This window comes from Juglans regia, chromosome 3, assembly GCF_001411555.2.
Source record: "Juglans regia cultivar Chandler chromosome 3, Walnut 2.0, whole genome shotgun sequence".
NCBI classification, from domain to species: Eukaryota; Viridiplantae; Streptophyta; class Magnoliopsida; order Fagales; family Juglandaceae; genus Juglans; species Juglans regia.
In genome coordinates, this window is record NC_049903.1 from 4,654,044 (window position 1) to 4,669,713 (window position 15,670).

The window sequence follows — 15,670 nt, forward strand, 5'->3', positions numbered from 1 at the left end:
AGAGAGAACTTGAGGAGAAAGAGAAGTAAAGGAGAACTTGAGGGGAGAGAGAGAGGCCGAGGAGAACTTGAGGAGAGAGAGAGAGGTCAAAGGTGATGAGTTTGGCATTAAAAAAAAAAACTGTTAAATGTGAGGTGTGTGGATGAATAATGACTGATGTATTATCATGTATAGCAAAACCTATAATAATAGTAAATTTTAATAAAAATGTTTGGGACACGCAGGAGACTAATTAGGAAGGATATAAGCGCTCCACCCTTCGCGCACGTGTCATAGATTGACACGTATTGCATAGAATTTCAGTCTCACCCCAGGTCACGACCTTTCGTCCTGGCACGCCTACTTTAACCCCAACGGCTACAAATTCTTCAGACCCATATTCCGCTGTTGGATTTCCCCAGATCCAACGGTTAGAAAGTTAAAAAAATTCGACCGTTGGCTCCTCCACTTCAAAAGGCCACCCGGTTCATTCGGTCTTCTTGTTCTTATTCTGTACATGCGAGAGAGCGAGAGAGAGAGGGAGACAGGGAGGGGGAGAGACTCATAAGGAAATCGGTCGCCTGTAGCTGTAGTTCTTGGACACATTCGAGCAATTAGAAATGGCGTCAAGACCCATCGTTCCGCCACAGCCCAGAGGTATTTGTTCGCTCTCTCTCTCGAGGTGTTCTTTCGAGGATCAATATTCTTTTTATCTGTGGAGATGAGATTCTGTTTGGGTTTTTGATACACTGCCTGATAGTCAGAACGCTAATGGGATAGTACGGATTTGATTACTCTCTTTTTTTAATCTGATTTTTCGTTTCTGAATTTGTATGGGCTAATCTTTGGTAATATATGACTTTACATTTGTTTTTTCTTTTACTTTTTATTCAGATTACTCTGGTTTCACTGATTTTTTACTCTAAAGTGTAGATCTTGAGGACAAGGGGTTCAGTTTCTTTGATTTTTTTTATCGGTCGATATTCTTTATTCTCTTGGCTGCCGAGAAAACTGGCAGGAAAACACGAAAAATCCTATTTATGGTTGATTGACGTTATTTTGTGTTTTCACTCGAGGAAAAGTAATTTATTTTCTTCGATGCCAGGAACCGAACCGGAATGGGTTTTTTCGTCTGTTCATATATCTTTTTCTGTCTGATATGCCTTGGAATCCTTTATTTCAGACCAAACGCTATAAAATTTATCATTTGACTTCCTTTGATTTTTTTTTTAGGCGAGGCAGTAGTTGGAGGAGGTAAGCAGCAGAAGAAGAATGATGCAGCCGAAGCAAGAAACCGCAGAGCACTCGGTGATATTGGGAATCAGGTAACCATCCGAGGAATCGAGGGCAAACCAAATCGTCCCATCACAAGGTCTCCTTACACTCCCCCTCTCTTATTTATTGATTTAGATTTTGTTTTCCATCTCATTGAATTTTATATGATGGTCTTTTTAGGAGTTTCTGTGCTCAACTGCTCGCAAATGCGCAAGCTGCAGCAGCTGCTGAAAATAACAAGGTTCCAGTCATCTGTCTAATTTCTTTGGTCTCTTAATTGGAATTTATGAGTTTGTGATTGGGAATATGCCTGATTTTGCGTATCGGGTCTGTCTGAATTTTCCAGAAACAGTTCTGTGTGAATGTTGATGGAGCTCCTCTTCTTCTTGATGGGGTTGCGGCAGGTAAACGAGCCGTTGCACCAAAGCCTCAGAAGAAAGCTGCTGTTAAGCCGAAGCCCGAAGAAGCCGTTGTCATTAGCCCGGATACGGAGGACGATGGTGCTAAGGCTAAGCAAGAAAATCCTATCAACAAGAAAAAGGATGGAGAAGAAATGTTGAGGAAGAAAGCACATGCCTTTACTTCGGTCCTAACTGCTCGTAGCAAGGTGGCCTTTTTATTCCTAGATTAGTGTTGATTGTTCTTGAAATCTGTGGCACTTTCGCTGAAAAGTCTGATCTTAATCTGGCAGGCTTCTTGTGGTTTAACTGACAAACCAAAGGAGCAGATTGTTGATATTGATGCTGCAGACGCCTGTAATGACTTGGCTGCTGTAGAATACGTTGAGGACATCTACAAGTTCTATAAACTAGTTGAGGTATATTTTTTCATCAATTTCTTGAGGTAGATTTCCTTTTCCAATTTAAGTCTCCTTCCGTGCCCTGACTGATGAACTACCCATTAATTATGTGCGTGATACAGAATGAGAGTCGACCTTATGATTATATAGACTCTCAGCCGGATATCAATGAAAGTATGAGAGGGATTCTGGTGGACTGGCTGATAGATGTTCATAGGAAGTTTGAACTGTCTCTAGAAACTCTTTATCTGACAGTCAATATAATCGATCGGTTCCTCGCAATTAAGACAGTGCCAAGGAGGGAATTGCAGTTGGTGGGCATCAGTGCGATGCTCATGGCCTCTAAGTATGAAGAAATCTGGCCCCCTCAGGTATGTAGCAATGCTATTCTCAACCTGATTTCAGATCTCATAGTCAGTTCTTTAGTCAGCTCGAGTGTAAGATGAACTGTGATGTATGCAGGTCAACGACTTTGTACACCTTTCAGACAGAGCTTACACCAATGAACAGATTCTAGTCATGGAGAAAATCATACTTGGCAAGCTGGAATGGACCTTGACAGTGCCTACACCATACGTTTTCCTCGTTCGTTTCATCAAGGCATCGATTCCTGATCAAGAAGTCGGTATTCTTTCTCTGCGCGATAATAGCTGTTTATGGTTATTTTTGCCGAAGCTAAGCTGTGTTGTTTTGTTTCAAATTGTGTAGCTGGAAAACTTGGTGTATTTTCTTGGTGAGTTGGGTATGATGCATTATGCAACCATAATGTATTGCCCATCAATGATTGCTGCCTCAGCAGTCTATGCCGCTCGTTGCACTCTAAAGAAGATCCCCGCTTGGAACGCCACCCTCAAGCTTCATACCGGCTTCTCCGAACCACAACTCATGGATTGTGCAAAACTGCTGGCGAGCCTCCACTCGATGGCTGCGAGAAGTAAGCTTCAGGCTGTGTTCAGAAAGTACTCGAAATCTGAAAGGGGAGCCGTGGCACTGCTTTCGCCGGCAAAAGCTCTCTTGTCTGGCGGTATATGCGCATCCAAGGCTTAATGGACATATATTATGTGCATTGGGATTGATTTAAGTTTGCTTTTCTTTGATTCTTTTTGTCTCTCCTGTTGCTTTTGAATATCTCCAATGAGAAGAGCACATTTAAGTATTAGGATACATTGTTAACATTTAAGTATTCCATTCATTCGTTTACATTTCATGTGGAAGCTTGAATTAGAGAGCAATTTAATTAGAATGAATGCAACGAAACGAGCAGACACTTCAAATCTCCATATTTTTTTCCCTTTCAATGTTTTTTATTTTTTCCTTTTTCTCTATTTCCTTTTTCTCCATTCTCTAATTTGAATTACACAAAATAAATCCACAAACTCTAAAATTGTTTTTATTATAAAGTAGATCTAACGGATTCCATAAAACTACATCAGTTTATTAGTTTTTACTTCGTGTAATTTCTGTGTTGGTTGTTTGTAAAAAAGTGGTGGGATCCTTTCTCACTATAAAAAAAAAGGGAAATGCTATATCTCCCGCTGGGAGCTCCTGCTTAGAGCTCCTGCTGGAGATTAGTGTATTTTTTATGTGTTTTTTTTTAAATTATTTTTTATATAGATTTTTTTAATAATTTTAACTATTTTTAAAAAATAAAAAAATTTAAAATATTATTAAAAAATATTTTTTTAATCACGAAGTAAAATAAAAAATCATATTTCTTAATCACGAAGTAAAAAAAAAAAAGAGTAAAATTTTCATATTTTTGAATTTTGAGATCCTCTTTTTTTTTTTATAAAAAATGGGAGACTTGTAAATTTATTATTCCCCCCATTTTTTAAATTCTAACACATGTTAGTTCTGTGTTAGCTTCGCGAGTCATAAAATAATTATCAACGCTTAATATACTGCTAAAAAAATAATAAATATTTTGAAACCCACATTTAACAGCAGATTGGGCTCTGGGCTACACATTCTGGACCTAAGTCTGGTTAGAGTTCTGGATCCAACAGCCCATTAAGTACATCAATCATCAGTGGCAGTGCAAATATACTTTTTGGCAAAGCAGAAGCTTTTTCTTAAGGTTTCTTCTTTTCTTTCTTTAAACCCTAAAGGTGGGTTTAATTTCTGAACCAAAAACTCTCCGCCTGGTTCGCTCGCTTACTCTTGCGTTGCGTTGCTCCACTTCTTCAAATACTTACGCCTATTTGGAGACTACAGCGGGAAAAGATGCCGCCTAAGACGAAGAAGCATTCCAAGGCACAGTCAAGGCTGTCAAAAGCTGATGACCACTCTGCATCTCCTTCGACACCCTCATCCACGCCTTCTATAGATCTTGGAACTAGTCAGGAGGACCTTTTCTGCTCTCTTGAACAGGCTTCGGCCAACTTTCCTGCTCTCATCGGTAAATCTGCTATCATTGGTAAAGTTGCCGGTGTTGTGCGTGAGCCCAAAGGCTGTAAAGTTTGGCTCTCCGAGAGTTCCATGGTTTCTTCTTCCATTGCCGTTGGTTCTATCGTATCGGTAACTCGCATTATTCGCATTATTCGTATAATATGTAACTTTATTTCCGTTGGAATTGGACATGTTGGTGTTTTATATGTGTCTCATATATAAGTGATTGACTCTCTCTCTCTCTCTCTCCTGTGTACTCGGATTTTGCCGTTTCTATTAATAAAATCCTCTATTTTTTTATAAGTAATAAGAAATTTATTAATGCAAGTAGATAGACATAGCTCAATTACACAAGGAAGTATACAAGCGGAAACACCTAAATACAAGCTATGAAAATGGGAACTAGCAAAGTCTAAAAAGGAAACAAGAGTTGTCGCCCAAAAACAAAGAGTTCAAAGAAAAACTCTCTAAATTCTCCCAACGAGTGAGCTCTGTCATCAAAACAGCGTCCATTCCTTTCTAGCCACAAACAACACATAGACATAGAGGTATCATCTTCCAAATATCAGCAATGTGATGGCTGCCCATAGATCCTTTCCAACAAGCCAATAGATTTACGTGCATGTTGGACTAGACTTCATACTTGCTCTCAAGTGGTAGCTGCGTGGAAGATGATTCCTTTGTGCATTATGTGATGCCTTTGGTTGGAAAGGAATGAGAGGTGTTTTAATAATAGGGAACGCAATGTAGAAGAACTCTGGAAATTTTTTATGTGTTCCTTGTTTAGTTGGTTTTCAGCTATTGTACTTAATGGAGGGGCTGTCAATGAGTTTTTGTCCTCGTTTTTCTAGTATTAGTATGTAATTAGGTGTTTCTTTTGTATACTTCCTACGTGGGCTTTGCCTATTGCATTTGATGAATAAATTTTTTACTTATATAAAGAAAAACAAGCCAATAGATCCACCACTCTCTTGTGCATCACCCAAGCAATACTCAACCTGCTGAGAATCTCATCCCAAAAAGTCTTTGCAACCTCACAATGTAGAAACAAATGATCAACCGACTCCCCATCTTTCCTGCACAAATAACACCAGTCCAGGCATATAATACCCTCGCTTCCTCAATTTATCTGTTGTTAGAATCTTCCCGAGTGTCACCAACCAGCAGAAAAAAGGAACTTTGGTCGGAACCTTGGATTTCCAAATACACTTCCAAGGAAATTGATTGACAGAATGACACGCCAGCACTTTATAATAAGAGCTGACAGAGAAAATTGAATTTCCAGCGTATTTCCAAAACATTCTGTCCTCTCCTCCCTGCACCATTTTAATGTCATACAGTCTACTGAAAAAATCAGTAATAATCAGCACTTCCCAATGATGAACATCTCTAAAAAATCTCACATTCCATTGAGGAATATTATTGGAAAAAGATACGGAATCAGCAACAGTGGCATCCTTGTCTCTTGCCATTCTAAATAGGGAAGGAAAAGCATTCTTGAGAGTCAATTCCCCACACCAAAGATCATGCGAAAAGTGAATCCTATCGCCTCCTCCAACCTTGAAGGAAACATGTTTAGCAAAATCCCCCCAACCATTCTGTATGTACTTCCACAAGCCCACACCATACACACTTCTAACTTCATTAGAACACCAACACCCCTGCGCCCTCCCATATTTAACATCAATAATATTTTTCCATAACACATCCCTCTCTAATTGATATCTCCAAAGCCACTTTCCAAGAAGAACTTTATTAAAAAGCCTCAGATTATGGATCCCCAAACCCCCCCAAGTAACTGATGAGCAGACTTTATCCCAACTTACTAGATGGAGCTTCTTGTCATCACCAAGACCACCCCACAAAAAACTACGAAAGATTCTTTCAATTCTACAAGCCACCCCAACAGGCAAAGGGAAGAGGGAGAGAAAAGGAAAAGGATTGAGTTTTTTTCTAAATTGAACCATGAAAAAAGAAAAGGATTATCAAGCACACGGTTGATGAAGAGTTACTTTGATTTTGAAGCTCTTAGCTTAAAATAATGTTTCCCTTTTTGTTTGTGTTATCCGGTTGTCAAGAATTCACTTCTCCATTGGCCATATGCTACATTGCCGCTTTAATTCACGTTCAAATTCTTTGTCTTTTTGTTTCTGTAATAACAGTTTGATTGTAGAAATTTGTATCCTTCTATAAATAGAAAACATTGATTTATATGTTTGGTTAGATTTGTCATTCTATAATTATATATTTTTAACTTTTAACAGAGTGTCAAAAGGGAATGCGTGATTGCATAATTATCTATTTTTTGGCTGCTCATCCTTTATCTTAATACTGTTGACAGGTGTCACTTGCTCCTTCCAGGATGAAAGTTTCATCTAGCTTCCCTCTTAGCTCATTAGCAGATGAATGTTCAGCATACTTTGGGACTGATAATGGAGAGAAAATGGCCAATGAAGTTGGGAACTACTTCGCTCTCGCAACTGTTTTTCCTTCTAGTAAGGTTTGAATGACAATTTGATTGATTTGATTACTAAACCAGTGATTGACAACCGAAAAAAATGATTCAGGAAAAAAGGGAAGCTAATGAATAAATGGATGGGAATAAAGTTGGCAACATTTGGCATTTATTTTTTCACTTCCATCATGGCATCGCTAAAAGTTTCAGGTTTTCAATTGTTGTACTGGTTGAAATGAGTTCAGTGGCATTCCTGCAATTGGAATTTGCAAAATCTAATTATCAAATCATTTTGCATTTATAATTTATGGTTGCTTTGATTCAGTTAATTGCAAGAAGGTGTTCAGCCTTTGGGAGGTTGGAAGTTACTATAATCTTTGTCAAGGATAGACTGTACGTTTTTTATGCCCTATGAGGTTGGCACCTTCTAGAAATAGAATGGACTATCTATATCTGGTCCAGTGCAGCTTTTAAAACAGAGAGATGCAGTGTACAAGTTTTAAAGAACATGCTATTCCATACTCCCCATGCATCAATTTATGATTTTATGTATCAGCGTTTATTTATATATATATATTTATTTATTTTGGAATTGCTGGTGTGCCTAATTTTGCACAAACTTATTGGATCCTAATACATCATATAAAACAGAGATTTGGGTCTATTTTATTACTGAGACTTTTTTTTCTTCGGTTTTGTTTTTACCTTTCCCAGATTATGAAGAATGAAGTGCAACTGTCCTCCAACCTTTCCTACACCCTGGGTTGTCCTACTTCGGGCGGTGTTGTGTTTGTTTACCCCATACAAAGTCAATTTCCATCTGGTCTTGTAAATGGCCATGAAGTACCAAATGGCACCAGAATAAAGTGTTTTTCTGTATACAACTGCAAGGAATTGTATCTCGAGCTGGCTCTTTCAGAGAATAGGCCAATTGTGAGAAGTAATTTGTTGCCTTCCATGAACTTCTCTGAAGAAAGGCCTCAAAATCCATTTGAAAGTGGAATGCTTTCATCCCCTAAAACTCCATTGTATCAGTCGAAACTTAGCTCTTCTAATAGTTGTCACACAATTTCACCAATATGTGATGATTCAGTATCCTGTTTGACAAATCAAAACAGTTCATCTGTTGATTCATTTAACATTAGAGAGGTATTAGCGGATAAAAGTTCAAAGAAACTTCTGCAAACATGTGCCAGTACTTGGCTGTTTTCTCGTTATCTGCTCTGTGGAAATTTTGTTTCCATCCCGATACTTTCAGAGCTTTTCAATTTTCGCGTAGTAGGTGCTAAGGAGTTGTCAGCAAAGAGTAGCAGACATGATTTGACAAATGAGAAAGGTGATAATTTGCTCCCTGAAGCTCCTGAACTGGTGGACCATGTCATCCGTGCTTTTTTGATAAACCATGATACGGAAATCCATCTGTGTGCCTCTTCAAACATGACATCTGAAACTTCTCAAAAAGGGGGTTTTCCAGGTGTTGAACTTGAATATCAGGATGTTAAAGCTACTGTGGTAGAAAATACTTTGAAATTGGGTGGTCTTTCAAAAGAATATGCAATTTTGAAAGATATAATAATCTCCTCCTCAGTGGACACATTGTCGAGGTATGTCCTATAGGATATTGCTTCTTGCTTATTTGTGCAGATTTGTACAATTGAATTCCTTTTTAAGGTCATGCTATTCTATATTAGACTTTTGGAGCTCCGTAACTCTTTGGGGATGATTCTTGTCTTCCTTTGATTGCATACTTGATGTGGTTTTCTTGTCATCCACATATTCAAAATTAAATGTTGATCACTGATGTAACTATTTTAGTTTCGGTTTACGAACTACGAAGGGTGTGCTTCTTCATGGCCCTCCTGGCACGGGAAAGACCTCTTTGGCACGACAGTGTGCCCATGATGCTGGTGTCAAGCTTTTCTCTGTGAATGGACCTGAAGTTTTCAGTAACTTTTATGGGGAAAGTGAGAAAGCTTTGCATGAAGTCTTTGAGTCAGCAAGCCAAGTAGCACCAGCCGTGGTTAGATTTGTTTACCCTGATTGATTTATGTTTCAAACTTGGGCTTCACCCTGCTTGAAGTACTGATGGATACGGTGTTATACTTGGATTTCAAAACCAAAAAACAACAATGTTTAGAACATGTCAATTTCACGTGGATTAGAGTTTCATGTTTTTTATTTGCAAAGGCAAAAAAAAAAGTCAGGAAAATTTTGTGTAAAATATACATTTTAAATGCTTGCATTTTATTTACAGTGAACTCAAGAATTGGTTATGATTGCAATGCCCATACGCCAAAGTGCTCACCGTTCTCTACCTAACAACCTTTTTTCTGTCCGCCCTTTTTCTCTCTAACATTTGTATTGTTATTCCATTTGGAGTTGTTGATATGTCCATAAAGTCGCATTATCTCATGTATCAGAAGTTCCGTTCGTAAATTTTACGGAAGGGGAACGGAGGTGCTGAATTAGCACAATTAACAGGGGATGTAATTATAAATGTCGAAAACTAAGCGAATGATACTAGAATCAACTCGAGCCACAGGAGGTGTAGGTAACCACATATTTATTCTTAAGATTAACGTAGGAATAGATAACTGACATGGAAAGTATCCCTGCTCAGCTCTTTCGAATTTGCTTTATTTTTTAGAACTTTAAATTTTACTGTTCTTACAATTCTCTGTGTGCATGAGATTTTCCTTCTCATCAATAAAGGATTCATTACTGATAGGAAAAATAAGATTTTTATGTATGATTAAGATTAAATTCTATTAATGATGGAAAGGGATGTGGTCCCTGTACACGGGAAGTATACATAAAGCCACTTAACAAACAAAAGGAAAAAGTGCTAGAAAATCAGAAATTTTTGGGCCGTTGTCCAATGATACAAGATTTTAAGAACGCCCCCCACTCCCGTCCCGGGGCGCTAAGGGGTCTTAACGAAAGACTTAACTCCAACACCAAGGTTTTACTATTTCTAGATAACTGTATACTCATCTTGTGAACTATAGCGACTAACTTATGGATATACAAAAATAAACAAACCATCTAAACTGTATTAAGAGAAGATCTCTGTGCTGTTATACAAATAAAAATCTTCTGGGTACTGGAGAAAGTTTGTAAGAATAACTTACATTTTGTAACTTTTTGTCTTATATAGAGGTATGATCAAGTAGGACAGCTAAATAAAAATATATTCCCTTCAAGTTCTAACTGTATTTTTCAACTTAAACTAAAAAGAAAACAAGTATACAAATTCCATGTCATTCAGTTAAACAAGTCAATATTTTGCCTTTGGGCATGATATATTCTTGCTTTGTTGACTCTGCCTTTAGATTACTACTTAGGGTTGCATATTATTACAGATATTCATTGATGAACTTGATGCCATTGCCCCTGCTCGGAAAGATGGAGGTGAAGAGCTTTCTCAAAGAATGGTTGCTACGCTGTTAAATTTGATGGATGGAATTAACAGAGCTGATGGAACGATTGTAATTGCTGCGACAAATAGGCCTGATAGTATTGAGCCTGCACTGAGACGACCTGGAAGACTTGACAGGGAAATTGAAATAGGTATTACCGAGTTTTTGTGTGATTACAATATGTTGTCATATTAGGAACCTTTCTGAATGATACATTCTGCTTAAGCTTTCAGGTGATTCGCATTGTACGACATTGCCAAAATTTTTATGCCATATACCAGTTTTATTTCTTTTTCGCCTTTCTCTGCCTATCAAATAATTGTTTTCATATGTAATTCACCAAATATGACATGTTGAAAGCAACATGATTGCCTAATATGGTAGTCGTTCTGTATCATGACTGCCTTCATCTGTGCTGTATATCTCCTTTGTAAATTGGAGTCCTTATGGGAATATCTCAATGATTCCAAAACTCAGAAATTGCAAAAGAAAATAGGTGATTTAAACTTCTATGTCTTTGATTTTTCTGGGAATGAAATTGATCTACTTTGATAGTGCTCCTAGGAAAGTCATAGTATATATTTGGTGAGTCCTTCAAACTTATTCAAAAATAGAAACATGAATCAAAATCACATTGTCCCTGAAATTTAGGGTGTAGGTTTGAATTTCTATATGACTCATGGACATTTAAAATTTAGCAATTTGCTGTCGGTATTCTGAAAGGATTGAAAGGAAATACATGCATTTGCACTGTCTGTGTATGTGTCATTTACTCGATGGTTAATAGGAAAAATAAGAAAATGATGAGTTGACTTGCTCGAGCTAGTTAAATAATTATTGGGTAATAACTATGTTTGCAAGATGGGTGTGCTAAGGAATCAGGGATGTACATTTGTTATAAGTGCACTGGGGCATGATTCTATGTGGAAGGAAAATTAAGCAGGGAGTTGGAATCAGTTGAGTTTGTCATTGTTTGACGGATGTGTTGTTAATTTTGTTTCTGTCAAAAATCCAAATATAGGTGTTCCATCTCCCAAGCAGCGGCTGGATATATTACATACCCTTCTCAGTGAAATGGAGCACTCGCTTTCTGATATGCAAGTTCAACACCTTGCCACGGTCACACATGGATTTGTGGGTGCTGATCTAGCTGCCCTTTGCAACGAGGCAGCTTTGGTTTGTCTTAGACATTATGTTAAGTTTAGAAATTCTTGTCATGATTTGGACATCAGTTCAACACCTATTGCATGTGAAGGCTGCTCTGATGTTATAATGGACGGATCTGATTGCTTAGAAGTGAAAAGAAGTATTTCAAGGGATTATGCAAATTCAGCAACTTCCTCTGCTCCAAGTTTTTCCGTTTCCTCAGAGATTCGACCATCTTTACACTTGACGGCTACTGTTCTGGAACATGCAGAAAATATCTTGGATGGCATTGAAGATGAGTGTCGGTTAAGAGTAGCTTTTGAAGATTTTGAAAAGGCCAGGATGAAAGTGAGGCCCAGTGCCATGCGGGAGGTATGGTTTATGCATATATGTTGCATTATTATTGTTTAAACTATATTGCAGCAGTGAGGTCTGTGGTATCTGTAATTTACACCTATTTTATGGGAGTACTATTGGCTCATTATTCTTTTATATAAACCAATAATACGATGGAAAAATCTCTCAGATACAATGAGCTCAAAAGTGTGAGAACAAGAAAAAAAATATGGGCATGTGAGAGAGATCTATCATGAGTATTTAAACTACTACGCAAATGATGAGCAGCCAGACACAGGCGTGGATTGTGGGACTACAAAGTTAGTGGACTATCGATCTGGGAGTGGCTTTTTGCTGCATGTTTAAAAGTAAAAGCGTGAGCAATATATGCTATATATTAAGCATGTATTAAAATGATAATGACTAAATGATTTCTACAGTTGGAGTCCAACTTCCATTATTGCTCTTAGCTTCTCCCTTTATTGCTGCCTTAAGTGCTTCATATATAATCAGCCTTACTCAACTATCTTCTTGTTTATTTATTCCTAGGTAATACTTGAGGTTCCAAAGGTCAATTGGGAAGATGTTGGTGGCCAAAGTGAGGTTAAAACTCAGTTAATGGAAGCCATAGAGTGGCCTCAAAAACACCAGGATGCTTTCAAGCGTATTGGGACTCGTCCCCCAACAGGGATATTGATGTTTGGTCCCCCTGGTTGCAGCAAAACCCTCATGGCACGTGCGGTAGCTTCAGAAGCGGGACTGAATTTCCTTTCTGTGAAGGGTCCAGAACTTTTCAGCAAATGGGTTGGCGAATCCGAGAAGGCTGTAAGATCACTATTTGCAAAGGCAAGGGCCAATGCCCCATCAATTATATTTTTTGATGAAATTGATAGTCTTGCCGTCATCCGTGGGAAGGAAAGTGATGGAGTTTCAGTTTCTGATAGGGTTATGAGTCAACTTCTTGTTGAAATGGATGGTTAGTGATAAATTCTGCTTATAAATACCACCAATTGAAGTTTTCTTTTCTATGGCTTCTGTTTTAGACACATTGCTATTTCTTAAGTTTCTAGAGTAGTAAGTAAAATTTGGGAGATTTAATCTTGAACATCGACGTTGGCATTGCTTCTCTCTCACCCAAATATCTTGTTGAATTTAGGTTTGCATCAAAGAGTTGATGTTACTGTAATTGCTGCTACAAATCGACCAGACAAGATTGATCCTGCCCTTTTAAGACCAGGTTCACTCTCAACCCCCCCCCCCCCCCCCCCCCCCCAAAAAAAAAAAGCACACATGCACACCTCCACCCCCGACATGCCCACTGATCCATACCCATATACTGAGCGAGGTGTAGTATCTTACTATTCCCTCACAGGAATTTGTTAAGATTTCTAATAGTGATAAAAGATTTGGACAGGCCGCTTTGACCGGCTGCTATATGTGGGGCCTCCTAATCACACTGACCGAGAAGAGATATTCCGCATCCACTTGCGCAAAATTTCATGCAGTTCTGACATCAGCATAAAGCTGCTAGCTAGTCTCACAGAAAGATTTACTGGGGCTGATATATCATTGACCTGCCGGGAGGCAGCTGTTGCAGCTATTGAGGTATATTAAGTTCATTTGTGATTAGATTGCTCTGTCTTTGAAATCGTGATTAATTTTTCATTTTATTCACAACCAGGAGTGCCGTGATGCTTCAGAAATATCAATGCAACATTTAAGGACTGCAATCAGACAAGTGCAGCCATCAGAAATTCACTCTTATGAAGAGCTGTCAGCAAAATTTCAAAGGCTTGTTCATTCTGCTGCAACAGAAAAAGAATTAGTAATTCAGCAGTATTCTAGTAAATCAAACCGGTTTCCTATCTGGTAAAACATTTCTTCCCATACTTATTTTTTTTCTAACATAATATTATTATTTTGGTCAGTAAGCTAGAATTGAATATGCAGCTGAATTGAGACTCTCTCTCTCTCTCTCTCTCTCTCTCTCTCTCACACACACACACACACACACACACGTTAAAAACTCAGTGCTGAGGTCCAATTGCCCAAGGGAACAAGTCTGTTGTGGCGGTGGCCAATAATAGTACAGCAATATTACTTAAAAAATATAGATCAGAAATATTGCACAATAATAACAGTGACAATGGCAGCAATATGTTTTTATGTTCTGAGTTTAAAAAGGGTGTTCTAGTCCTGATATTATCTCTTGTTTTTAAACATGGCTTTATCATGAGAATGAGTGATCTTTTTGTCAAATCAGCCGGCTAGGTTATGAGAGACTAAATGCCAAAAGTAACTTGATAAATGTTTTGAATGACTGAAGTCCTTGACCATATGGATCGATGAGTAGGTCACGTAAATTGGCTGATGTCTCAGAATCGTCCAGAGAAGTTGGACAAAGAAAATGATAGTCCAATAAAAATAGCACAGCTTTGCTGCTGAACTTATTATAAAGGCAATTCTTAACTGTTTGCATAAAAACAACATTTTTTGCATATTTCACCCTTTAGGGAATAATAACATCCGGGGCATTGCCAAAATATGCGTATTTATCTTATAAGGCTCATACATTCAGAATTTGGTAGAATTAGGATTTTGCTTGGTTAAAGGTACTTTTGTATTTTGTTTGTCTGTAGAAATTTCCTTACACTTGGAATAAATATTTTGTGGCTGTAGCTGTGGTTACATTTTTTTTTTTATATCCTTCAAAAAGATAAATTAATTCAACATCATTCTTCATTTTTTTTCCGATGAAGCAGGAACCTTGTAAAATCTGTTGCATTCTTCCTTTATCAATTCCCCGTAGCCCTTTTTCACCCAAAGTCCGATTCAAGTGTGTAGCTCAACTTTTCTGCAGCTTACCATATATGATCTTCGTGGCCTTTTTATAACGGGATTTCATTTACATAAGCTCACACAGAAAAAAAGTATAGAAGATGTCACCTGCTGATTTCGATATGAGGCGTATATACTTGAGGAGTGCTTGGGGCTTCAAAAAGAAGAAATGTTGAAGAACTCAAGTACAACCACAGTATTATTTTGATGAGGATGGGATCTTGTATAGGGTTGGCATTGCAACTTGAGGGGAGAGTTTTTGTTCTGACATTTCCATCATAGGTTCGTGCTCTAAGCTCCGATTGCAGCTAAGTCAAGTAACCCGTTTTGGTGGGACCCAGAGATTGCGTGATGATTTTGCAATGGAGAGTTCATGGTTACACTTGAGCATGCAAATATTCTTGCTATTAGACAAGAGGGGGGCAGCCCGTGAGATGTAGGGACTACCATATGTTGTCCTCGTCTTCAGTCCTTTGTACAAGCAGTTTTTATCTTTCTTTCTTTTTTTTTTTTTTTTTTATATATATATATGTTTTTTTTTGGGGGGGGGGTTGTGTTAAGCTCTTGAGATTTTCACCATGGATTTGAGCTACTGTGGAAGCCGTGATGGCAGAAAATGAAGGTTCGATGGCTTTGACGCCTTTCAGCAAGTTCGGCAGGAAAGCACTCGGCATTCTCAGTCTAGGACTTTCATTTTCAACGGGATAATTAACTTAGTTGGATGAATAAAATCTCTCCCCAATTTTTTTTTAAATTATTTTGTTTGAATTGCTTTCATACAGCATTATGATGGGGTTTTGAAAACCTGAAATTAAGCAGTCTACAGAGAGAGAGAGAGGGGTCAAAAATAACTGCTGATGTTCTATATGAATGATAAGATTTCTCAGAATTCATCCATCTTTTAGTGCCGGATCAGCAACCATGACACCCACCAAGAGCTTTCCTGTTCCCACAATTTTTTTAAACGTGTTGTCTCAACTCTCAACATCTATCTAAAAAAAAAAAACATCTAATCCATCCCAGATTTGCAGATCT

General features: G+C 38.0%; 2 protein-coding genes across 5 annotated transcripts; both read left to right on the forward strand.

The window, feature by feature from the left end:
* The first annotated feature begins 468 nt into the window (after window positions 1-468).
* LOC109009842 (G2/mitotic-specific cyclin S13-7-like) lies at window positions 469-3,310 on the forward strand. The gene is made up of 8 exons (XM_018990476.2): window positions 469-636; window positions 1,213-1,351; window positions 1,435-1,495; window positions 1,601-1,861; window positions 1,946-2,071; window positions 2,176-2,424; window positions 2,516-2,674; window positions 2,762-3,310. Exons 1-8 carry the CDS (start codon window positions 600-602, stop codon window positions 3,098-3,100), a joined length of 1,371 nt encoding a protein of 456 aa, XP_018846021.1. The 5' UTR covers window positions 469-599; the 3' UTR covers window positions 3,101-3,310.
* A 793-nt stretch (window positions 3,311-4,103) lies between these two features.
* Window positions 4,104-15,469, forward strand: LOC108983412 (calmodulin-interacting protein 111). Of its 4 annotated transcripts, none has more exons than XM_018955027.2 (11): window positions 4,106-4,570; window positions 6,783-6,941; window positions 7,611-8,500; window positions 8,712-8,916; window positions 10,259-10,466; window positions 11,337-11,833; window positions 12,347-12,773; window positions 12,954-13,034; window positions 13,212-13,402; window positions 13,479-13,666; window positions 14,658-15,469. In XM_018955027.2, exons 1-11 carry the CDS (start codon window positions 4,277-4,279, stop codon window positions 14,689-14,691), a joined length of 3,174 nt encoding a protein of 1,057 aa, XP_018810572.2. In that variant the 5' UTR covers window positions 4,106-4,276; the 3' UTR covers window positions 14,692-15,469. The 4 variants fall into 4 exon arrangements, with proteins under 4 accessions (XP_018810573.2, XP_018810572.2, XP_018810571.2 ...); XM_018955026.2 differs by having other exon boundaries at window positions 4,107-4,570; window positions 14,560-15,468; XM_035688655.1 differs by lacking the exon at window positions 4,106-4,570 and having other exon boundaries at window positions 6,875-6,936; window positions 14,560-15,468.
* Window positions 15,470-15,670: the final 201 nt, after the last annotated feature.

Bases quoted from the DNA above. Each gene is read 5' to 3' on its own strand.
- LOC108983412 (XM_018955026.2), top strand. From the start codon at position 4,277: ATGCCGCCTAAGACGAAGAAGCATTCCAAGGCACAGTCAAGGCTGTCA. The intron at 8,917-10,258 runs GTTAGATTTGTT...ATATTATTACAG, and splicing joins GCCAAGTAGCACCAGCCGTG to ATATTCATTGATGAACTTGA. The intron at 10,467-11,336 runs GTATTACCGAGT...ATCCAAATATAG, and splicing joins TGACAGGGAAATTGAAATAG to GTGTTCCATCTCCCAAGCAG.
- LOC109009842 (XM_018990476.2), top strand. From the start codon at position 600: ATGGCGTCAAGACCCATCGTTCCGCCACAGCCCAGAG. The intron at 1,862-1,945 runs GTGGCCTTTTTA...TTAATCTGGCAG, and splicing joins TCCTAACTGCTCGTAGCAAG to GCTTCTTGTGGTTTAACTGA. The intron at 2,675-2,761 runs GTCGGTATTCTT...CAAATTGTGTAG, and splicing joins CATCGATTCCTGATCAAGAA to CTGGAAAACTTGGTGTATTT.